Source organism: Pseudorasbora parva, chromosome 14 (genome assembly GCF_024679245.1).
Source record: "Pseudorasbora parva isolate DD20220531a chromosome 14, ASM2467924v1, whole genome shotgun sequence".
Taxonomy (NCBI): Eukaryota; Metazoa; Chordata; class Actinopteri; order Cypriniformes; family Gobionidae; genus Pseudorasbora; species Pseudorasbora parva.
Genome location: NC_090185.1, coordinates 36,663,223 through 36,689,458, shown reverse-complemented (window position 1 = coordinate 36,689,458; position 26,236 = coordinate 36,663,223). Strand labels below are relative to the sequence as shown.

The following is a 26,236-nucleotide window of genomic DNA, read 5'->3' as shown; positions in this document are numbered from 1 at the left end:
GATTTTCTAACCATACATTTTAATTTCTCTAAAACTGAAATATTTGAGTTAACTACTTCATACATTTAACTTATAAAATCATGTAATTTCGAATTTTTAGTAGTGGAAACTTGACAAGCTTTAACTATCTAATTCAATAAGTGTCACCTTGCTAATTGATTACACAATGCTTTGGTAGCATTAGCATTGCTCTTGCTGAATGAGGACGGCAATATAACACATTTAACATAAATCTGTTCTCAAACTAAGCTCATGCTCCACTCGTTACGATGGAAACCCTACAAAAAAAACCTCAACATAACAGAAACTCTTCTGAACTAACATAAAATATTAAACACTATTAAATCTCACACATAACATTAATGTTGCACAAAAAAAGAACATAATATAACACTTAATTTTGGCATTTACTGTCCCCTTGAGTGTCATGGCAAATAGAAATAATTTTCAGTTAAGTTCATAAAACTCAAAACAATGAATCAGTTCATATTATTTAAAATGCGTCAGTTTTGAGAAATCAAAAGAAAAATTAAGTTCTAAATACTCATTAAAAGTTAATTTGATTGGACTAATTGGTTTAATTTGAGTTGGCTCTACTCAAACCAATTAATTATTTTGAGCGTTGGGGTTTACAGAACATTTCTGGTAGATTTCCATTAACTTAAAAAAAAAAAAAATTGCTGGAAAGTTTCCAAAAATCCTGGAAAGTTTCTGGAAACTTTGCAACCCTAGTCCTAACCCCTAACCCCGTCCATACCGCTCAACCAGGGGTGGAGAACATTGATCCAGACGGGTCACTCTCTTGCAGAATTTAGCTCCAACCCTAACCAAACAAACCTGAAGCTAATCAAGGCCTTCATGATTACTAAAGTTACAGACAGGTGAGTGTTTTCTTCAGGGTTGGAGCTAAACTCTGCAAGAGAGTGGCCCTTCTGGATCAACGTTCCCCACCCCTGCTCTAAACCTTACTCTACCCAGAGGTGGACGAAGTACACAACTTCATTACTTTAGTAAAAGTAACAGCACTACAGGTCAAATATTACTCTGTTACAAGTGAAAGTTGTAAAAACAGATTTTTACTTAAGTAAAAGAAGTTTTTTTTTTCAAAAGTACGTAAGTATTAAACTAATTTTCTTTTTTATGTCAACTGATTATTGTATTATTGTTGTATAAATGCACATTATGCCATCATGGTTTAAGCCAGTCAGTGATGCTCCATCTGACATACTAGTATACGACTACTTTAAGCTCATTTAAATACTTGTATAAAAGTTACAAAGCCCTTTCCAAAGCTGCCGTCACTTTAAGGCCGAATGCACGGATCCAATACACTGATACACATCTGATATTCTCCAACTGTTCACCTTCACTTAAGACAATCAGCTTTGTTTACGTAAACACTCGCCAAAATAAACATTTTGACATCCGTCTTCTTCCATTTTGCCATAAACTATAAATCAGTGTCCAATAAATGCTGTGAAATCATTGAACTTCACGAGACTCTACAAGAGGGATTCCTGAAAGGCTTTCTGCAAAAACCCAAACACCTTTTAAAAAGGAAAAAAATCATCCACTGACTTTCAAAGCTGCTACAGAAATGACTTTCGACTTTGAGGACCTTGATAGAAATGTAGTGGAGTAAAAATAACGATATTTGTCTTTCAAATGTAGTGAAGTTAAAGTCATACGTTTCCAGAAAATATAATACTCAAGTAAAGTACAGATACTCAAAAAGTGTACTTAAGTACAGTACTCAAGTAAATGAACTTAGTTACTGTCCACCTCTGCTGCTCCCATTACTTTTTCTTAAAATCAGAGGGGAATAATAGATGAATAGCGCTGATGTAGAAGCACGTAACTTTGGTTGTAAGCCTAAACTTGGCATAAACTGTAACTTTGTCGCTTAAATCTGATTGGTTGATCTGAATGTTGTTCCAGGATCAACAAAGGCCTTGATTCAGAAAAATGTGAACATGGTGAAATTACTTCCAACATAATAAAATAATTCCATAGTTGAAACAATTTTTATCACAAATAAATTTGATTTTGCATCGAGTTTAATTTGGTCATGCAAATTCTCTAGGAAGGCAGCTCACTAGGTTTTCGGGACAGAGTAATGAAATTTAAGTATTAAAACAAATATTACTACTGCATCCAAAAAACTACAAGCAGTTCTTATGGACACCAGAAGTTCATCACAGAATGGGTTCCAGATTCGGCTCAAAGTGTCCATGCAGCTGTACGGCGCAATCAAAGCGACGCTGCAGATGGTTTCAGAGGAGAGGTTTGAACTACAACCACTGTCATTTGGATCAAAGCATGAGGAGTGAGGGTTAGACACGCGTCTTTTGATGTGTTCTGTAAGAGGGACTCGCTTCTGTGGGAAAGTCTGCATCACAGCTGACGGGTGGAACGCCACCAAAACTGCAATTATTCCCCGGGTGTCCCAAAAGTCAAGGAAAAAATATTTTCACACGTTTCATAGGAAAATAATCAGCAGCTGCTTTATATGTCCTAAAATATGTCCTGCTCTGGGAATTTACAAAAGTTTGTAATTCTGAAGAGGTTTAACAAGTATCATAATGTTAATTACTTTAGTCAAATGTAATTCTTAAAGAAGAGTCTGTAAAAAATAGGGCTGTGTTAATTTTGTGTATTGAGTTTTCACAGGTGTTTTACACACATTTTGAAGTGTGCATCGCATTTCACTATGTTTTAGGTTGAAGAAAATGCCTGTAAACTTTTCATTATCCATTTTTCTAGCGATTGTTTTCTCTAGGAAATGTTTATTTATTTTTTTATAAAAGTGTTAACTGGTCAAATCTGTCTGATTTATTTCTGTAAGTGATGGAAAATAAAATTTGAGTGAAAAAAAAAAAAAAAAAAAAATCACATAATTGGTAAATCAGTTAAAACAGCTTTCCTTGCTGTCAATCATCATATTTAAAACCACAAACGACCCCAGGGGTGACCGCTAAGGACAGCAAGGATATTTAATTCAGCCTTACACCTCATGAAAGTGGGACTGGTCATCCTCTCCATTAAAGGTGCCATGTGCAAAAATTGAGGAAAAAAATATCCAAAAAATTACCTACACGCATCAAAAGAATGAGAAGAAATAAGGGCAATGATGTCATTAAAAAAATGTCAAGTTATAGTGCTGCTGAGATATCAACCTTAATTAGCAGTAGCATTACTAGCCCCGGCCTGACAGGTATCGTAATACCAGTCTCGGCCATGGGAGGCGGTATGCGGGCAACATAACAACCAGCCAACCTGGCGTACTTGAACCTGATGTCAATCGTGTGTAAAGTACAGCGCACTACTTCATTTCACTCTCAGGGAAGAGAGTGGACGGATGGCTGAAGCCCCTTAAAAGTATCCGATATGACAAAAATAGCTGTTTTTACTTGACCGGAAAAAGCAGAAGTGCAGGCGCCCGGTGACTGTGTCCCGTCCTGTCATAATAAAAGTCCCGGTACTCGCGAGCCGTTTAGAATAGGCGCCCTCCAGTGGACGAAAAGTTGCATAGTGCACCTTATATTTATTCACTATTCTGTGCTGTTTTTTCCCCCCTGTGTTGATGTATTTCCAGTGAAGTTTTAATGCTTATATCTATGAAATGATTGAGCACCTACAAAGCCAAAACGGCAGCACATTCTGACATTAAAGTGCCCTATTATGCTTTTTCAGATATCCTCAGATATCCATCATTTTAAGGACGAAGTGCATTGCATACACAGTTAAATATATAGTTCTGTGTTTCTGAAATACTGAAATACTTTGTGCTCGGCTAAAATATGCGCTGCTACTGATACATTTAATGATACAGTTCCCACGTCTGCACCGCAATGTGAAATATACACACGTTTGTTAATGGACAGGTCTGACCAATCAGAGCAGAGTAGACCACAACAGACTGGGTCATGTGACCAATCAGAGCAGAGTAGACCAATCACAACAGACTGGGCCATGTGGCCAATCATAACAGACTGGGTCATGTGACCAATCACAACAGACTGGGCCATGTGGCCAATCAGAACAGAGTAGATGCGGAAAGAATGGATTTTGGGAAACTGAACTGAATGTTCGGACAGGTCGTTTGTGAATCTTTAAAAAATATGGTGACGTGCAATGTCTTTTTGACCTTTGATACATGTAAACTTGCCAGGAGACAAGATAAGGAACTTTTAAAATAGCATCATAAGGGGCACTTCAAGCCTCAGGCAGATGATTTATAATTACAGCTTCATCTGTGAAACTCAGGGTAAGAGCCAATGCGATTCATCGAGTCAATATGCAAAGATCAACAACTTCATAAATTCATATGCCAATGTTTTATATACAGCACTGTTTTGCAGCACAGACCACCGACTCAACAGGTTTATTTAGTCTATCTCATGTGACGTCATATTACACCAGCCTGACAGAGTCGGTGTGATGATGAGCGACTGAGTCACTGATTCGGCTCAATTTGAGTCATTTGACTGATTCAGTTCATGACAGAACAAAGATTGCACTTCGCTCTGATTCACCAAGCACCACAAATTGAGCATATTGTGCTGCATATATGTGCAATCAGCAGGGCAAAAGAAAATTTACTTTCATTAACATCATCAGTACGTGCCCAAATCATCATAGACCATGAATTTTAGCTCATTTTTTAATATGTCCAGTCATCTCTATCTGCTCTTAGAGTCCCTGCTCAAACAGCTGTTTAGCTGACTTCACAATAAAATCAAAGTTTGAATACCTCAAAAACAACAGTAAAGATATCAATATATTCAGCTAGCACAGTGAGGTGTCGATGATGGGCGGCTTCTGGACACACAGCACAGCAAAAACAGAAAGCCCAGCACTGACCAACAGAGGCAGAAACACACCAGAAGAAGACACACACACACTGAAGTCTGACACACACACACACACACACACACACACACACACACACACACACACACACACACACACACACACACACACACACACACACACACACACACACACACACACACACACACACACACACACCCTGTGAAACTCAAACCAACTGAGAATGAAGCTACATCAATCAGGTCAATGACCAAATCAATGTGATCGTGATGGACAGCAGTTTCAGGATTTTAGACAAGCAGCGACAAACCCAGCTAACCAAATAAACTCCCCTCAATATTGACAAACATTCTTCCACTGTTCATCATGTTATTAATAACCTTTTATAATACAGGCACAGCACTACATCATTCATGGATGTTTGTTGCAATAAACTAGGCTACTCGTTTCAGGATGAATTGATGAAGTAATGTCCCCATTTTAATGTGTGTATTTTTACGGTCTATCTATGACACACACACCGACTTTTTGATGAATGTTCAAATTACATTTAGAGAGAAATAATTTTTCATAACTTTTTTTTTAAGTATTAAAGTATTAAGAAGAAACAAAATATTGGTCAGTACTTTAACAATTAAACACACGAGCCTAGGCTACTGGTGACGAAACCACAGCAATAAACAAAACCATTCACACAACGCTATTAAAGAAGAGCACAAACAAACACATCGTTTTAAAAGCCACAAAATGCAAAGTAGCAAACTATTAGCTAAGTTTTATTATTTCTCTGAATAAATGCTTTTTTGTGAATGTGTATAGGCTACGTGAATGCATCATAGTTACGCATTGTTATGGTAATAATAAGTATTAAATAAATAGGCTACTTGTTACTTTATCATTGTTGAATTTATAATAATTATCAGCCACTTGAGTCATTTACTGTGTTTATAACACACTGACAGTAATATTATCCTTTAATATCCTCACTCACAGTGTAGTTTAAAAGCAGCGCGCGCGTCTCACCTCCAGCTCTCTGCGCGCGCCACCGCGGCGGTTGTTTGGCTCGTCCATGCAGCATTCGGCGCGTGTGATTAACAGGTATATCGGGTAATCCTTCGCCATGCTGACGCTGCGGTCTGCGGCGCGGGGAGAATCGCACGCGACGCCCGCGAGCTCCGCGGACAACAGCGGCATCCTCGAGCGCTCGAGACTTCTGATTCTGTTGCCTGCGAGCGCTTGAGTTGAGCGTGACGCGGGCGCGCGCAGGTAAAGTTCCACTCCAGCTGGGTGCGCAGCGGGAACGCGCACGCAGAGAACGATTTTCACTCAAACCGCGTCTGCGAGCTGATAAAGTTACCGCCCGAAGAGCTCAGCAACGAATGGGCATTTATTTTCTTTATCCATTAACTGTCATGAACTGCAAACAACAGATAGAGGGAATATGATTTCATTATGATATAACCTAATCATAAAGGCCGCATGCAGTTGAGTGAGACTTTTCTAAAGTAGATAATTAATAAACTCAGATCTTTAACTTTGATAAAGCTAAATCATAATGCCGCATTCACATATTATAATTGTCATTGGCTGCTATATTTAATTATGAATGCTAAGCATTAGGTCAATGGCCTAGGGAGATTCTTATAGCCTACTTTAAACTTCAAAATGGGGTCCCAGAATAAGTAATAAAAAACTTGAAAAAATTAAGACACCACTTCACATTGAGAAATCATTGTTAAGTGGTCTCCTAATTTTTCCAGAGCTGTGTGTGTGTGTGTGTGTGTGTGTGTGTGTGTGTGTGTGTGTGTGTGTGTGTGTGTGTGTGTGTGTTTGTGTGCGTGCGTGCGCATGCAATTGTACGTTTTTTTTTTACTACTTTTCCTCAGACATTTTGAAATTTGAAAAGTATTCTGAATATATCTTGTTGGACGAGAAGGCCTGGCTCGCAGTTTCCGCTCTAATTCATCCCCAAAGTGTTCTATCAGGTTGAGGTCAGGACTCAAGTCAAGTTCGTCCACACCAAACTTGCTCATCTGTGTCTTTATGGACCTTGCTTTGCGCAGTCATGTTAGAATAGGAAGGGGCCATCCCCGTACTGTTCCCACAAAGTTTGGAGCATGAAATGTTCCAAAATGTCTTGGTATACTGAAGCATTAAGAGTTCCTTCCACTGAAACTAAGGGGCCTAGCCCAACCCCTGAAAAACAACCCTACACCGTAATCCCCCCTCCACCAAACTTTACAATTGGCACAATGCAATCAGGGAAGTACCGTTCCCCTGGCAACTGGCAAACCCAGACTCGTCCATCAGTTTGCCAGAGAAGTGTAATTGGTCACTCAGAGAACACATCTCACTGCTCTAGAGTTCACTGGCGGCTGCTTTACTTCCACGCTTTGCATTGCACTTGGTGATGTAAGGCTTGGATGAGCTCATCGGCCATGGCAACCCATTCTTGAGCTCATCTGAAGATCACACAAACTTTGGAGACCTGAGCATGCGCTGACCCCGCTCTGTGATTTTACGTGGCCTACCACTTTGTGGCTGAATTGCTGATGTTCCCAATTGTAGTGTATTCGAGATCGGTCTTGAGATCGGTATACGAGACCAAGACCTTTTTAAAGGTCTTGGTCTCGTCTCGGTATCGACCGCATTTTTACTCGGTCTCGTCTCGTCTCGGGTGAAGATGACTCGGGATTTTGTCTCAAGACCGGTCAAGACCACAGCTGAGGGCATATAAAGAGCAGAGAACTGCACCCCGCGCGCACTCTCTCTGTCTTCAAAATAAGCACCTTCTTAGCTCTCTCTCATATTTCACATAAATCATAAGTTCAGAAGACCGAATCCATGTTGAACGTTACGCATTAGGAGAATTGTTTTGAATTACCACTCGTTGTGAATTGCGCTCAAAAAACGTTAATCTTCTCTGACTAGCTAAACAGCTGACATAAATCATACTTCAAATAAACAGGAAACTCATTCTATCCAGTTATGAAGTGTTTTCTGTGTGACAAACCTTCCATGATGTTCTAACAGCCGGGATTCACACACAACGGGTCTGCTAATGTCCGATTCACGACCAAATGACTCATTTGAACCGAATAATTTAAATGACGGTAATAAGAACTGATCTGTTCAACACTGAACTGAACGAATCAGTTTAATCATTTACTCCTCAGAAATGAGAACACAAGTGTGCTTACCCAATTTAGCAAGAGTGGAGAGTAAGAATTATTAGTTTTAACTATCCACAGTATTTCAGCTTATGTATGTTGAATGTGTAGTAAAATAAATAGTCTAAAATCATTGAGTTAAGACTTGAGTGAGGTGAAAACAGAACAAAGTTGTTTGTTAGCTAGCTGATCATTTTATTAAATTGTATTGTATAATGGCAGAAAATTTGGCTATTTGTTAACTGCTATTTCTAATATTGATATGATTCTATACCAAAACAATTCAACCTGTTGGAACAAAAGAAACATCAAGAGATCATACATAATATGAGATATCAACATAAGATGAGCAAGACTACTGTTTCGTTGCATTTTTTAAATTTATTGTCAGTATTACGCTCACAGATCACGTGGATAGGCTACTTTTACTGTGTGTGTGTGTGTGTGTGTGTGTGTGTGTGTGTGTGTGTGTGTGTGTGTGTGTGTGTGTGTGTGTGTGTGTGTGTGTGTGTGTGTGTGTGAGAGACCAGGTCTGTCAGCCACCACCAAAGACCATTTTTGACCCAGGAAAAACCCTGCACATGTGAGATATTTGTTCAATCAAACTGTAGTTAATCAAAATAAAATGCAAGTACAGGGTTTCTTTTCCTTGCTGTCGCACAATAAAGCTGCACAATAACATTTTCAAATTGTAAATGAAAAATATGTACATACAGTCTTGTTCAAAATAATAGCAGTACAATGTGACTAACCAGAATAATCAAGGTTTTTAGTATATTTTTTATTGCTACGTGGCAAACAAGTTACCAGTAGGTTCAGTAGATTGTCAGAAAACAAACAAGACCCAGCATTCATGATATGCACGCTCTTAAGGCTGTGCAATTGGGCAATTAGTTGAAAGGGGTGTGTTCAAAAAAATAGCAGTGTCTACCTTTCACTGTACAAACTCAAAACTATTTTGTAAAAACATTTTATTTTCTGGGATTTAGCAATCCTGTGAATCACTAAACTAATATTTAGTTGTATGACCACAGTTTTTTAAAACTGCTTGACATCTGTGTGGCATGGAGTCAGCCAACTTGTGGCACCTCTCAGCTGTTATTCCACTCCATGATTCTTTAACAACATTCCACAATTCATTCACATTTCTTGGTTTTGCTTCAGAAACAGCATTTTTGATATCACCCCACAAGTTCTCAATTGGATTAAGGTCTGGAGATTGGGCTGGCCACTCCATAACATTAATTTTGTTGGTTTGGAACCAAGACTTTGCCCGTTTACTAGTGTGTTTTGGGTCATTGTCTTGTTGAAACAACCGTTTCAAGGGCATGTCCTCTTCAGCATAGGGTAACATGACCTCTTCAAGTATTTTAACATATGCAAACTGATCCATGATCCCTGGTATGCGATAAATAGGCCCAACACCATAGTAGGAGAAACATGCCCATATCATGATGCTTGCACCTCCATGCTTCACTGTCTTCACTGTGTACTGTGGCTTGAATTCAGAGTTTGGGGGTCGTCTCACAAACTGCCTGTGGCCCTTGGACCCAAAAAGAACAATTTTACTCTCATCAGTCCACAAAATGTTCCTCCATTTCTCTTTAGGCCAGTTGATGTGTTCTTTGGCAAATTGTAACCTCTTCTGCACATGCCTTTTTTTTAACAGAGGGACTTTGCGGGGGATTCTTGAAAATAGATTAGCTTCACACAGACGTCTTCTAACTGTCACAGTACTTACAGGTAACTCCAGACTGTCTTTGATCATCCTGGAGGTGATCATTGGCTGAGCCTTTGCCATTCTGGTTATTCTTCTATCCATTTTGATGGTTGTCTTCCGTTTCTTCCACGTCTCTCTGGTTTTGCTCTCCATTTTAAGGCACTGGAGATCATTTTAGCTGAACAGCCTATCATTTTTTGCACCTCTTTATAGGTTTTCCCCTCTCTAATCAACTTTTTAATCAAAGTACGCTGTTCTTCTGAACAATGTCTTGAACGACCCATTTTCCTCAGCTTTCAAATGCATGTTCAACAAGTGTTGGCTTCATCCTTAAATAGGGGCCACCTGATTCACACCTGTTTCTTCACAAAATTGATGACCTCAGTGATTGAATGCCACACTGCTATTTTTTTGAACACACCCCTTTCAACTAATTCAACTAATTGCCCAATTGCACAGCCTTAAGAGCGTGCATATCATGAATGCTGGGTCTCATTTGTTTTCTGAGAATCTACTAAACCTACTGGTAACTTGTTTGCCACGTAGCAAAAAAAAAAATACGAAAAACCTTGATTATTCTGGTTAGTCACATTGTACTGCTATTATTTTGAACAAGACTGTATATAAAATAATTTGCTTAAGCAGCATACTAATGCATACCATATTCCACCTCCTGTTATTCACATTCATTTAAGACATAATGGACTGTGTCTGAGATTAATCGAGATTAGCATTTTTAGGGAACTTTGAGTTTTAAAATGGGAGCGGGCGCTTTTCACAAAACAAACACGCCCTCTGTCAGTGTCAGTTTGGTGTTTATGTCCAACATAGACCGAAAACAATATGGACACGTCGTCTTCAGTGCCTCCCATTGACGAAAATTTAAGTGTTATTTGCTTATAGAAGAAAAAGATTAATTCCCACAAAGCTGCAATGCCTTTTGATAATGTGATCAAAACTTCTCTCCTTGTACACTTACACACCCACACATACGAGAGAAGTGCCAATCATATGCATATTCCACATTTTATCATAAGTGTGGGGACTTGCACTGGTCTTGGTCTTGACTCGGTCTCGGCCTGTCTTGGTCTTAGTCTTGACTCGGTCTCGGCCCTTCAAAGTCTTGGTCTTGTCTTGGTCTCGGCCTGTCTTGGTCTTAGTCTTGACTCGGTCTCGGCCCTTCAAAGTCTTGGTCTTGTCTTGGTCTCGGCCTGTCTTGGTCTTAGTCTTGACTCGGTCTCGGCCTGTCTTGGTCTTGGTCTTGACTCGGTCTCGGCCTGTCTTGGTCTTGGTCTTGACTCGGTCTCGGCCTGTCTTGGTCTTAGTCTTGACTCGGTCTCGGCCCTTCAAAGTCTTGGTCTTGTCTTGGTTTCGGCCTGTCTTGGTCTTAGTCTTGACTCGGTCTCGGCCTGTCTTGGTCTTGACTCGGTCTCGGCCTGTCTTGGTCTTGGTCTTGACTCGGTCTCGGCCTGTCTTGGTCTTAGTCTTGACTCGGTCTCGGCCCTTCAAAGTCTTGGTCTTGTCTTGGTCTCGGCCTGTCTTGGTCTTAGTCTTGACTCGGTCTCGGCTCTTCAAAGTCTTGGTCTTGTCTTGGTCTCGGCCTGTCTTGGTCTTGGTCTTGACTCGGTCTCTGCCTGTCTTGGTCTTAGTCTTGACTCGGTCTCAGCCCTTCAAAGTCTTGGTCTTGTCTTGGTCTCGGCCTGTCTTGGTCTTGACTCGGTCTCGGCCTGTCTTGGTCTTATTCTTGACTCGGTCTCGGCCCTTCAAAGTCTTAGTCTTGTCTTGGTCTCGGACTGTCTTGGTCTTAGTCTTGACTCGGTCTCGGCCTGTCTTGGTCTTGACTCGGTCTCGGCCTGTCTTGGTCTTAGTCTTGACTAGGTCTCGGCCTGATTTGGTCTTGGTCTCGGCCTGTCTTGGTCTTGGTCTTGACTCGGTCTCGGCCTGTCTTGGTCTTAGTCTTGACTCAGTCTCGGCCCTTCAAAGTCTAGGTCTTGTCTTGGTCTCGGCCTGTCTTGGTCTTAGTCTTGACTAGGTCTCGGCCTGATTTGGTCTTGGTCTTGGTCTCGGCCTGTCTTGGTCTTGGTCTTGACTCGGTCTCGGCCTGTCTTGGTCTTAGTCTTGACTCAGTCTCGGCGCTTCAAAGTTTTGGTCTTGTCTTGGTCTCGGCCTGTCTTGGTCTTGGTCTTGACTCGGTCTCGGCCTGTCTTGGTCTTAGTCTTGACTCGGTCTCGGCCCTTCAAAGTCTTGGTCTTGTCTTGGTCTCGGCCTGTCTTGGTCTTTTAGTCTTGACTCGGTCTCGGCCTGTCTCGGTCTTAGTCTTGACTCGGTCTCGGCCTGTCTTGGTCTTGTCTTGGTCTCGGCCTGTCTTGGTCTTGACTAGGTCTCGGCCTGTCTTGGTCTTAGTCTTGACTCGGTCTCTGCCCTTCAAAGTCTTGGTCTTGTCTTGGTCTCTGTTAGGTGGTCTTGACTACAACACTACCCAATTGCTTCCACTCTGTTTTAATTCCACTAACAGGTGACCATAATATAGTTAAATGGATGTTGAATGGATAATGTATCTGCAATGAATTATGCAAATATCATGAATTAGATTAAAATAAAACCATCTAAATTAAATAAATGATAAAAATCTGATTCAATAATAAAAAATGTAATGAACAAATACAAATATATTTACAATAATACATCCAACAGAACAGTAGAGTAGTGAGTAAGAAAAAAACAACAACAATAATAACATAATAAATGCTAAATATTTACCAAATAATATATATATATATATATATATATATATATATATATATATATATATATATATATATATATATATATATATATATATATATATATATATATTTAAAATGATGAATCATTTGGGTCTATTTTTTTATTTTTAGGATTATTATATTTCTGAGGTATCTTGAAAGGTAAGGGAATCCCCCATAAACGCTTGACCTGTTTCAGGCTCAGTTTGACAGCTGTATTTGGACCTGATATATAGAGCCAGCAGGCTGTATGATTCAATACGTCTGCACAAGCGCTCCTGTTTCAGTGAGCAGCGGCAGGAAATCAGGCCCAGATTCACAGTTTTGTTCGGTTCCTGCAATTGTGCAGCTATCAGTCATGGGGAAGTGCAGCAACCGCTCAGCTGAACCGCAGCCAAAGCTCTGACGGTAAACAAACAGATGCCTTTGACGTTCACTCATCGAGGAGCCGCTCAGATAACCCCAAACAGCTCCTGAATGGTGGCGGATGACCCCTTCTGACCCCTGGACATCAGTTCATCAGTCCACAACACATGCACAAGCCCAGCAGACTGAACGTGTTCGAGAACAAAAGCTTAATTCTGTGGCTACGACCAACGTCAATTATGAAATCGGCAGCCATAAATGAAGTGACCTGGTTTCTGCAGATCTAATTGAAGAGAAAACCACAGGCTGAGGGTTTAATATGCTAATATTAATACTTTAACTTCCTGAATTAGCCTTACACAAAGTTTCATAAAGGATATGCTAACCATCCTGAAAAAAAAAAATCATACATTCAGCTTGCAGCATTTGCCATAATCCATCTGACTGTCATTGAAATTCTGTGTAAAACACTACAATTATCTGTTTATAATTGTTGATGTGGTAACAATCTGATCTTTTTTTGCACTGAGTTCTGGTAACCCACACAGAAACAGATAAGCTTTTGGCTCATTTTAATGGCAGTTCTTCCAAGGTGTGAGAATACTAACAGACTTGATTAATTCTGGCTTTTATTATAAGCCATTACCAGAATCAACTATTTTGTATTTCATAAAGACACATTATTAAAACAAAAGGAGCAAGTCTATTTATATAATACAATACTATCATCCTACTAGTAGATTGATTAGATGTATAGCACATTTACAAGTAAACTAGATTGATTAGAAGTACAGCACACTTACAATACTTGTGTGCTATACATCAAATCAATCTACTAGTAGTATGATAGTAGTATGAAAATTACCATGATAAATGAACCCTAAATGGAGTTAAGTTAACTGTCCCTAAAAGTGGACACCATGCATGAAAGGGTTAATATGTGTTATGTGTTGTGAGGAAATTCCAAATAGTTGATTCTAGTAACAGCTAATAATAAAAGCAAGAATTAATCAAGTGGGGTTTTAAATATCTGACTTTCATTTAAGAACACACACCCACGTACGCACGCACACACACACACACACACACACACACACACACACACACACACACACACACACACACACACACACACACACACACACACACACACACACACACACACACACACACACACACACACACACACACACAAACAGGGACTGTCTATTCTAAGAAGAAAGAATCACCATAAAAGCATGGAAAACATATTACTTACTACATTCTTTTTGTAATATGACTTAAACAGGCTAAATCAACCTTGAAATAGGACAAGAAAGACTCCTGATGTCCCACAACATTATAGAGAAAATATCATTAGGCAAGACTTCTAGAGAAGACTTCAACCTTTCACGTGGTTCCCGTTCATATAAATGTTCTTCATATAAAAGGGGTTTTACTGACTCTATGAACTTCTTGATTTTTCTATAACAGCAGTTTACATGTTAGTGTGCTATATTCCAGCAAACTCCACAGAGCGATCCTGACACAATCCTGACTCCTGATGACCAGTGGATCTGACAGCATCACAGCACACAGTCATCATCCAGTCATCATCACACTTATTTTGCTTCAGCCGATAAAGTAAACCATCCTGCTCTATTTCCACTGTGTTGTCCAGCATAGCCAATGACGCAGATGACAGTAAAAGAAACATCTCAAGGTGTTTATTTAAATGTCTGGGGTAATGACACACACTTTTGGTAAGGAGTGTCTCTCAGCAAACTTGGCAGTGTAAATTTAACTTGTATAAAGCTCAATTGATCATGTTATTAAACCCCCATTCCTAGCTCTCTGATATTTAGTTCTCTATATTTGGCTGGTGTCAGGTAGCGTCTGTTATTAAGTTCACTATGATGAGGAGAATCCAACAGAAACACTTTATTTTACAAAAAAAATAACAATAAAACACAACCAGATAAAAATAAACGACACTGAACAAAGAACTGAAGGCTTATATACACAAAGGAGGATAATCAACAGTAGACCATTAAACTAGTAAAAGTGCACCTGCACCATGAGCTTCAGACCATGTGCTCAGATTATTAAAGGACAACCCCGGTGAGAAATGACCCTAGGGGGAATTAACAGATGGTTACCGAGTAGATCGTTCTCTGGGATGCGTTTTCTTGAAAATCGAATGTAAAGAGTTTTATCTCTAAAAACAGATTAGCTTATAGCGCTTGTCTATGGGGCACAGGGTAGACACAGGGTGGTAAAATTAAATCTCTAGTTAATAACCACTAACAAGGCTCAAAATAGCCTCACACTAACACAGTAGCATAATGAGGGTCCCTACATGCAAACCGAAGCATTGAGAACTTTGTAAGAGTACAAACAGTTTAATAAGAAGAGAATTTATAAACATAGTGCCTTACGCGTTCACGGACAGGCACCATCTCGAAAAACAGTCTCGATGAATCGAGCAACGAGCGCTGTGCTAAGTGAGCTGGTCGATAGGAATTAAGTTTGTGAAATGTAATAACATGGACATTTTTATTTTTATTTATTTATTTTCTCTGTTGTGTTCAGTGTTTTCTTGCGGAAACAACGGCCCATATGAGATTCCAAGTCACAGTTCATCACTTAGCACAGCGCTCATGACTCGATGAGTCGAGACTGTTTTCCAAGATGGTGTCTGTCTGTGAACGTGTAGTGTACTGTGTTTATAAAGTATCTTCTTATTAAACTGTTTGTACACTTACAAAGTTCTCAATGCTTCGGTCTGCATGTAGGGACCCTCATTATGCTACTGTGTTAGTGTGAGGCTATTTTGAGCCTTGTTAGTGGTATTAACTAGCGGTTTAATTTCACTACTCTGTGCCCCATAGAGTATAGTTTTAAAAGATAAAACTCTTTACATTCGATTTCCATGAAAACGCATCCCAGAGAACGATCTACTCTGTAACCATCTGTTAATTACCCTTAGGGTCATTTCTCACCGGAGTTGTCCTTTAAAATATGGCCCAGAGACTCTTTCAACTAGATATCATTATATAGAGAGTTTGTCTGTTCCCCAAATTAGAAAATACAAAAAAAAAAAAAAAAACATTTAAGAGTAAAAATTTAAGTAATGTTCAACAAATAATAAACACTTATTTAAAATGATATGATTACTAATTATATGATTATTTAAAATAAAACAAAAACTTTTCCAACAGATTTAGTAAATTAAAGGCTGATCTCGAATCTACCCTTTCTGTCAAAAATACTAGAAAAGGCAGTGTTCTTACAACTATGCTCCTTTTAAAAAAAGAAAGAAATGGTATATGTGAGGATTTCCCATCAGGATTTAGACCGTATCATAGCACTGAGACTGCTCTAATTAGAGTTACAAATGATTTACTCTTATCATCTGATCGTGGTTGTATCTCTCTATTAGTGTTACTCGATCTTAGCGCTGCATTCGATACTATCGATCACAATATTCTTCTGAATAGAATCGAAAATTATGTTGGCATTAGTGGAACTGCTTTGGCATGGTTTAAATCGTACTTATCTGACCGTTATCAGTTTGTAGCAGTAAATGAAGAGATGTCACACCGATCACAAGTTCAGTATGGGGTACCGCAAGGCTCAGTGTTAGGACCGTTGCTCTTCACCCTGTATATGCTACCACTGGGAGATATCATTAGGAAGCATGGCGTTAGTTTTCATTCTTATGCTGACGATACTCAGCTCTATATTTCCTCACGCCCTGACGAAACTTACCAATTCACAAGATTAACGCAATGCATAGCTGATATAAAAAATTGGATGAATAGTAATTTTCTGCAACTTAATTCAGATAAAACAGAATTTTTAATTATTGGACAGAAAAGCTCCACAAGTAGTAACCGAGAATACTGTCTAACACTTGATGACTGCTCTGTCAAGCCCTCGTCGTCAGTGAGGAACCTGAGTGTGCTCTTTGATACCAATCTTTCATTTGAAAGCCACGTTTCTAGCATCTGTAAAACCGCATTCTATCATCTTAAAAATATATCTAAATTACGGCACATGCTTTCAATGCAAAATGCTGAACAGTTATTACATGCGTTCATGAGCTCAAAGCTAGATTATTGTAATGCTCTACTGGGTGGTTGCCCTGCTCGCTTAATAAACAAACTCCAGCTAGTCCAAAACGCAGCAGCTAGAGTTCTTACTAGAACCAGGAAGTATGATCATATTAGTCCAGTTCTGTCAACACTGCACTGGCTCCCTATTAAACATCGCATACATTTTAAAATCTTGCTTATTACTTACAAAGCACTAAATGGTTTAGCTCCCCAGTACTTAAGCGAGCTCTTAACACATTATACTCCATAACGTCTATTGCGGTCTCAAAACTCTGGCCAGTTGATAATCCCTAGAATATCTAAATCAACTGCAGGCGGTCGATCCTTTTCCTATTTAGCTCCTAAACTCTGGAATAGTCTTCCTAGCATTGTTCGGGAGGCAGACACACTCAGTCAGTTTAAATCTAGACTAAAAACACACCTCTTTACTATGGCATACACACAGAACATTTTTAACTTTCATTATTAAAATCAATTGACTGATTGTTAGGCTGCATTAACTAGGTCAGCCGGAACCGGGAACACTTCCCATAACACCTGATGTACTCGTTACATCATAAAAAGAGTGGCATCTACGCTAATGTTAGTCTCTCTGTTTATCCCGGATCTGGGTCCTGTCCGGATCGGATGGTGGACTTGCGCCTGAACATGACCAGCTCATCCTGGAGTGTCTGCTGAGCCGTGTCAATTGGTGTCTCCTCTGAATTTGCCTCACCGGCACGTCATGCTCAAAAAACCCGTCTCAGGCGCAATAATTCCGATCTTTCATGTATTCATACTCTTGTGTAATCGACGCACCATCCTAAATAAACCGGTCTCTTGCTTGATACCCTGAAATTTTGAAAAATCCAATCTAATATGATTTCTGACCTGTTAGGTTGCCAGAATAATAATCTTACACGGTGTGTTAACAGGCCAGAGGAGAACTGGCACCCTGACTGAGGCCCCGTCCACACGGAGACGCGTTTAGCTGTATACATATAAATTTTGTACCGTATCAGCGTTTCGTCCACACGGATCCGGCGTTTTAGAAGCATGAATCCTATGTTTTTCGAAACCGGGTCCCAAAGTGGATAAATCTGAAAACGATCATCTTCCGTTTTCGTGTGTACAGCGAATCCGTATATTTTCTGAAATGGTGATGTCATCACACTATGTCCAGCACGGTGAAAGATTTAAGGGATACAACTACGGGCACTGGGCATGAGTTCATCAATATTGCGTCATTTAATAACCCTATCTGCATTATTGTAAGGGTATGTTTTGGGTTGGGGTAGGTGTAGGCATTAATAAAACACATCTGTTAAGTAGCAAATGTATTTATTGTTATTTTATTGTGAGATTTTGCCTCACCTCCGACCACTGCTATACCCCTGCTAGCCACAACTCTTCTTCTCCGTTTTTAGTGTATTTCTGTGGCAGAATTACAGCGCCACACACTGGCCTGGCATACAAACTACATCGTTTTTAGTCTGTTTTCGTAATCTCGTGTGGACGCAGATATTTCTTGAAACGAGGAAAAAAAAGATCGGATTGGGAAAGCGCTGGCTTCGTGTGGACGGGGCCTGAGTCTGGTTTCTCCCAAGGTTTATTTTTCTCCATCATTCCCTGGTGGAGTTTTGCTTCCTCGCCACTGTCGCCTTTGGCTCGGCTTGCCCAGTTGGGGACACTAAAATTATGATCAAAGTTATTCAACTAAATATACAAAAAAGATTTATGAATTAGGTTACTTAGGTTTATTTAATTCTATAAAGTATAATACTGATCTGCCAACATTGTCGCTATATGATAAATTAAAATAAGCTGATAACATCACTGTTTGTACATTGTACAGCCAAATCTAACTTTGTTGCAATATTGTCCTGTTTGACACTGTGAAGCTGCTTTGACACAATCATGATTGTAAAAGTGATGTATAAATAATGTTGATTGATTAATTGATGTACTCGTTACATCATAAGCAGAGTGGCATCCACACTAATGTTAGTCTCTCTGTTTATCCCAAGGTTTTCTGCAGTCGGCCGGATCCAGATCAGATGAAGGACCTGCGTCAAGACACAAGCACAACCTGGAGTGTCAGCAGAGACCATGTCAACTTGACTCTTTCCTGTGTAGGCCTCATCAAATGACAAAAGGGTTTTTTTTAAGACAAATGTTTTTTCCCCCTCAGAACAGATGAAAACAGTCACACGGATCAGTAGAAACGACTGTATTAAGCATGCCAGACAAGTAAATGTTACTTTGTAAAGAAAAAAATTTCAGTTGTCGTTTAAGCTGCCCCGAAATTAATAACTAAAGATTTTTACATTGGATCAATCAATCAAAAACGTACTTAAACAAGACAATAGGTTTCTTCTAGAGCTGCTAAAATAATATTTGTTGCATTAATTTCAATTATCACTGTGAAGCTGCTTTGAAACAATCTATATTGTAAAAAGCGCTTTATAAATGAAGGTGACTTGACTTCTTACGGATCTGTGTGAATGGGGATGGCTTTGATAGAATTGTCGTCTGTATGTGAAAAAAGCAAAGGAAAAACATTTCCGTTTTTACTGCATTGTCGTCATGTAACCATACCCTAAAATACAATTAAACTAACAGAACTAAACATGATCCTGACAGCTGGGGTCCACCTTTCTATTTCTGCAAAATGTTTGGTCCACCAAATCAAATATGGTCATTTAGAAAATAAATACCACACAGCGAATAATAAAATACTCAGGATTAGAGGTTAAAAGGCTGTATTTCAGTTTAGTTTTAGTTGAATTTGTACTGACATAGGCAGTACGTCAAAGCAATTTTTTATGGAGCCTCATCAAAAAATCATTATGTCATAAAAGTAGGTCATCTGTGAAAAAGCATATGACGTTTTCATAAAACACCATGCACTTTATAATCTGTATGTTGTTTTCATCTGATCAAGGACAATCAAAACTCAAGCTATCATCACTCCATTCCTGTGGCATGAAAGACCCTGTAAAGATGAGCACCAACCTGAGTGTTACGATTCTCTGAACATGGCCAAACATTGATGTAAGTCAGAGACTGAAAAGCTCTGATGCTCACTGTGCTTTTCAAAGCATTAGCCTTTATTCTGTCCCTAATTGGACATACCATAAACATGGTACACATGCATCCAATTTGCTCTCGAACTTCAGAAAAAAAAAATGCTTTCTCAGTGTTGACATTGATTGGGTTTAGAATGAGTTTAATAGCGACAGGTGGAAGCGCATAATTTCCTGTGACATTTTACTGATGGACAATTGCGCAGACAAATAGATCATAGAGGAAATGTGCAGGAAGAAAACATCTCAATTGAGCTGAATCCTATAGGAAATGGTGGAGCAGAGGGAATCAGAGATTGGTACAGGGTTATTGGAATGCTTTTTTGAAAAGTAGGGCACAGACGGTTGTCAAAGGACGACAACATTTGCTGAAAGGGTTGAGCTTTATACAGTGCCCTTCAAAGGGTGCTGTAATGTCACTTCTGTAGTCGCCACCTGAAGAGTTTCTCAATCTAGGTCAGCAGATATTGTTTTTTGTGTCAACTATAGGTCAGTCTCATATGATGCTGGACCTTTAATGTCAGCACTGGAGAAAGGAGAGTTTGTTGCATGCAGATGATTTAGCATTTCTCTTTTGATCATGAAATGAGCAAAAGGGACAGTGTACTAGCTCAACAAAACTAGTGTATTGTATTGTATAATACACTATATTGCCAAAAGTTTTGGCACGTCTGCCTTTACATGGACATGAACTTGACATCCCATTCTTGACATTCCCATCCTTAATCCGTAGGGGTTAATATGGAGTTGGCCCACCCTTTGCCATTATAACAGTGTGGTGTGACAGGCAGCGGGGCGAGGGACCGCGAGAGCGGGCCGGTGATTAACGTTCACGAGTGCCAGCTGCGTGGCACACCGGTCTCGTCTCGCGGCCATGTGACGGGAGCATTTAAGGAGGAGCAGGAGCTGCGGAAGACGAGAGAGGACCAGGCCTGGAATTTTATGTTAGGTTTTGTTTATGTGTTTGTGGGCAGTCGTCCGTGAGGGGCTGTCCACGTTTTATTTTGTGTGTGTTTGCGGGCAGTCGTCCGTGAGGGGCTGTCCGCGGTTTTACTTTCATTTTGTTTATTTATTTTGAATAAATGTTTTTGATCGTTCGCCGGTTCCCGCCTCCTTCCTTCCCATCTACAAACGTCATTACAAACAGCTATCCACTTGTTAAGTCGTGACGTAAGGAACGCCGTTTCTGGGTCCAAGCCTCAACTCGTTTCACTTGAGAATGCCATTGACGCCATATGAGCGCTATTTTTTCATATTAAACATCAAACATTTAAAAAAGTTAAACATTTTAAATACTTACAGTCTACACAACATTCTCTATGGTCACAGCGTTACAGACATTAATATTTTAACGATTTATAAAAGATGAATCACTGTCTGGCCATCTGGAATTTTGATATGGAGAAAAAGGTTGTTATTATTATAACTTTTTTTGTAGTATTACGCCACATTGTGTGTGTACATTAGCACCGTTTGTAGTTTTTCTTGTGGTATAAGAGCGTTTGGACCCGGAAGCGCTGCCGCGTGACGTCAGCCTTAACAACCGGATAACTCTTCTGGGAAGGCTTCTAGAAGTGCATTCGTAAGGTCCGGCACTGATGTTGGACGAGAATTCATGGCTCTCAGTCTCCGCTCTAATTCATCCTAAAGCTGATCTATTGGTTTGAGCTTAGGACTCTGTGAAGGACAGTCAGGTTCCTCCACACCAAACTCGCTCATCCATGTCTTTATGCACCGACGCTTTGTGGTGCGCAGTCATGTTGGAACAGGAAAGGGCCGTCCCCAAACTGTTCCCACAAAGTTGGGAGCATGAAATTGTCCAAAATATCTTGGTATGCTGAAGCATTAAGAGTTCCGTTCACTGGAATTAAAGGGCCAAGCCCAACCCCTGAAAATCAACCCCACACCATAATCCAATCCACCAAACTTTACACTTGCACAATGCAGTCAGGCAAGTACCGTTCTGCTGGCACCCGCCAAACCCAGACTCGTCCATCTGATTGCCAGACAGAGAAGTGTCATTGGTCACTCCAGAGAACACAAAATTGTAATTGTTTTATTAAATTCCTATCATTTTGAATGGCAAATATGTTACACTGGTTTGTGGCAATAGACAAAACTAACTGCTTAAATTTTGTCTCAACCCAGGCTCATTGGAAACATTCTGCAAATCTAAAAAAAACCTACCTATACATACAAATCACTGCAGTTTTCAGAAACTTCAATAAAGACATATTTTCACACAGTTTCTGCATAATACATAGACAGCAACATATGACCACTTTCAAGGCCCTTTTCTATTCTCGTCGCTTCATAACATTAAGGCTGAACAGCTGGAGTATCTTGGACTGTTTTAACAATATTTTTAATACTTCAGGACCTTGAAAGTGGCCGTTGCTGTCTATGTGGGGTCAGAGAGCTCTCGGATTTAATCTAAAATTTCATCTGCGTTACAAATATGAACAAAGGTCTTACGGGTTTAGAACGACATGAGGGTGAGGAATTATGAGAAAATGTGGGTGAACTAGGCCTATCCCTTCAACAGTGTTTGCATTTGCTGCATAGGAAACTTTCAGACAAAACATGGCTGGAGAGTGAGAATGTTTTAAAAGTTAAAGAGATGAGTGTGATCTTTCAGAGACAAGCAAACATCCTTCTTAGATATAACACTGAGACTGTTCATTTTCCTGCATCTCTCTCACAGTTCAGAAGCATAGTGAAATTTACAAAGGAAATCACTACAATACAGAGGCAGAACAGTTGAACACGTATCAATCCGTTTGTTTGAGGTCAGATTTATGGGTTTTGATGAAATTGCTTCTCCCAACTCAGGTTAACCTTTTTTTTTTTTTTTTTTTTGGAAATAAGACAAATATCCAAGCTATTACAAATAATGTGGGGATTGGTTGAATTTGCGATGGTGTAATACACAAAGTCTGGAGAGACTGACTATATGAGCAATCTGTTCTCAGGAAAGCACAAAAATATTTTATGACCTATAACACATTACTGCTATAGGTTACCAGTGTATACAATTGTTTTAAGAGATCTTTTTTCTTTAACGGACACCATTGGATGCTGTGAAAGAGAAAGCTGACACCAAAGAAAGAAGAAAACGTATAATATTTTTTTTCATCTTTCTTTGTGACAGCTTTCTCTGAGACAGATTTATGTCTCAGAGCAAACGGAAAACTGTTAGTGTAACTTAGTGTAAACAGGAAGAGCAGCCAAGTCTGCTAGATTTCTTACACATTTTGAGGACGTTTTTAAAGGCCAGTATTGTATAACCCTGCAGTTGTACTCTGGCTATCTGTAGGGTGTCCTCCAGAATAGATCTGAAGGTTTATTGGATTTAAAGGGCTAGTCACATAATGGCAGTTAATTTAAGTCTTCCGCTGAAGCAGGATAGCACTGCGCAGGGTTCCTCACCCACCTGTCCTGAAATAGCTGTCAACGCAGACAACACAATCATTCTCCAGATTACAAACATCGGAAGCTAAAAATTGACCTGTTTATGCAATGTGGGAAATTAACCCTTCTAAACCATGGCAAAGCAATGTATAGATAGGGTCATAGAACGTGAACTTACAGAAATAAATCAAATTAAATAATATAATGTAAATACTGTTACCTCTTATGTGGCTAATTCACTCATCATCGGTGCTTTTGCACCTGAAGAAACCTTTTGGGGGAGTTAATTTAGCTACTACTTCAGAGTGGGGTCTAACCCCAGCACAATAGGAACTACCAGTGATGTAAGCGTACCCTGATTGGCTGAACGGACTCGAAACACACACACCATGGCTGCGTCCGAAATCTGCAAAATGCTGCCTTCGGAGGACACATTTCAAGGCAGGAAGGCATAGAGTCACGTCCAAATCTAATGTTTGCTTCACTTCCTGTCTCCTGAGAGACCTTAATCTGATAGATTTTTGAAGTCAGCGGACATGTGTCCTTCGCTGCCTTTGGTATCCCACAATCCTGTGCTTTCCATTCAGTGACAGTTGAGCTGGGAAAAAAAGATGGCGTCCAGAAGTTGCGTTTGCGGGTCAGTTTGTGTGTAAATATACGTTGTTTACCAACATATTACACTTCTGATATGTGAGAAATATGTGTTTAGTTCTCACCGAAGCTCTCTCTATTTAGCTGTAGATCATTAAACTGTTACACTGCCTTAGAAGTCTGTCCGAAATTAGTTTCGTGAGGTGCCTTCATGCACAAGAGTCATTGTCTGATGAGGAAGTGAGGCAATGAGTCAGCAGCCTAGGTTTTCGGAGGCAGCAAATATAAACACATACAGATTATAGACTATATATTTACTCCAGAAACAAACTCTACAAACATGGAAAACAGTGATAGATGGACCTCTCAACCTTCATGCTAAAGAGAAAATCCAACGCAACTTTGAGGAGACGAAGAGAAACATGATTATGTACAGTATTTCTGCTTAGTTAGCGACATTAGACATCAACCACACAGCAAACACGAATACTTTTTTATATATTATGTCTTCTTTCTTTGCATAACAGTTTTATCTAAAAACATATTAGACAGGACTGTTAAACAGATCGTAAACTAATGAAGACAGGGAATATGAGAGCTGTGTGCTCTGACTCTGGTGTTCTCAGTGCAGTCAAAATAAAAGTCACAACAACAAGCACTGCTTACGCCACTTGAGTGTTCCTACTAATGGTGTGAATGCAACCAGGAAAATTACCCTAGGGGAACTTTTGGTTCACGGGGAACCACCTTGATGGCTAGTTCCTATAATATGTTTCTAGATCTACCCAGTGCTAAAGGGGCTCATGATGAAAGGGAGGTGCACATAAATAGAGGGCCCAATATAGACCCCTGGGGGATTCACTACTAGCCTGCTTTCCTCCAGAGTTTACTCTCCCATTCACTCTTATTCCAGGTTATTCAGGTTGAAGGCATGACACCAGTGACATGAACTAAATAGTTATTTAAATATTTATATTGCCATACAACAAAAGCACACCAAAAATGGGCTCAAAAATAAAGAGAAAGTTGCTCTTAATGGAATATCTTTCCAGAATATCGTCCCCTCCGCTGTAGCCCTCAAACTTCAAAGTTGGCATGCCAAACATAATTATACCATGTCCATTTATTTCAATCAGTATGTATATTAATAACTAAAATATTAATTGGGACTTAAATATAGACCTCTGGGAAAAATTAAGAGACCAATCAATGTTAAGTGGTCTCTTAATTGTTTCCAGAGCTGTATATAAGAAGTCTCGGTTTTGTATTTCAGTTTGTAAGTTTTGCATCTTTGTCGTCATCTCTGTTTAAAACATGCAATTGCAATTATTTGTGGAATTATCATCTTTACGCTGAGTTGTGCATCCACTCGCCTCCTCAGTGCGGATGAATCTAATGTTTTGAGGAGTGTGTGTGGCTATCAGTCACTGTAACATGTCTGCCACTTTTGTTCTGACTAATTGAGAAAAAAACATTACAATAAATCGCGCTACCAACTGTGATTGAATCTAACGATCGCTTAGCTCAAATCACATCAAACCATGCAAATTATTATTATCGTTGTTATACTTTGTTCTCAAATTGATAAATGTTAACAACATTAGTATTGCGTGACTATGTGTACTTAGGGCCCTATCTTGCACCCAGCGCAATTGACTTTGTACACCGACGCATGTGTCATTCCTATTTTGCACCCGCGCAAAGCGCGCTTTTCCCTCCACAGAAGCACGTCGCTAAACTAGTGAATGAACTTGCGCTCCCTGGGCGGTTCCGGCGCAAACAATCCCTGGTGCTATTTTGCTGTTCAATTAAACAATTGCGCCACTGACCAGAAAATACCTAGTCTAAAGTCACTGGCGCGTTGCGCGTTGTACATTATGCTATTTTAAGGACGCATGCTTGACCATAATGTATAGCGTGCACAACGCGCATACACTTTGCTCATGTAATCTACACAGATGCAACAGTTATTTTTGCAAATCATAAATTGTTACACTAAAAAAAATATTAACACATTGTGGTGTGCCACGAAGATGTGAAAAAATAGGCATAAATCTACCTTACAAAGTATTCAGGCTTATTGTAGTAATTAAGGATCAGACCTGTTTGCCCAATAGTGGCAAGACATATATGTATATAAGGACATCTGACAAATTGGTTTGTCCGTCAAGAACCAGGAAAAAAAATCTACTGAAAAACTGAAAAAACAGTTTAACCG

General features: G+C 39.6%; 1 protein-coding gene across 4 annotated transcripts in view; it reads right to left on the bottom strand.

Annotated features, from left to right (window-relative positions):
• arhgef3 (Rho guanine nucleotide exchange factor (GEF) 3) overlaps positions 1-26,236 on the bottom strand; it is a 137,043-nt gene that overhangs the window by 28,864 nt on the left and 81,943 nt on the right. Inside the window, exon 1 of one of the 4 annotated variants that reach the window (XM_067416323.1) lies at positions 5,857-6,133. The exons of 2 other annotated variants lie outside the window; for them this stretch is intronic. In XM_067416323.1, coding sequence (XP_067272424.1) covers positions 5,857-6,027 — 171 coding nt within the window. In that variant the 5' untranslated portion in view covers positions 6,028-6,133. Of the gene's footprint in view, positions 1-5,824; positions 6,134-26,236 lie in introns of those variants that run through there. One more of the 4 variants, XM_067416326.1, reaches the window with a different exon arrangement.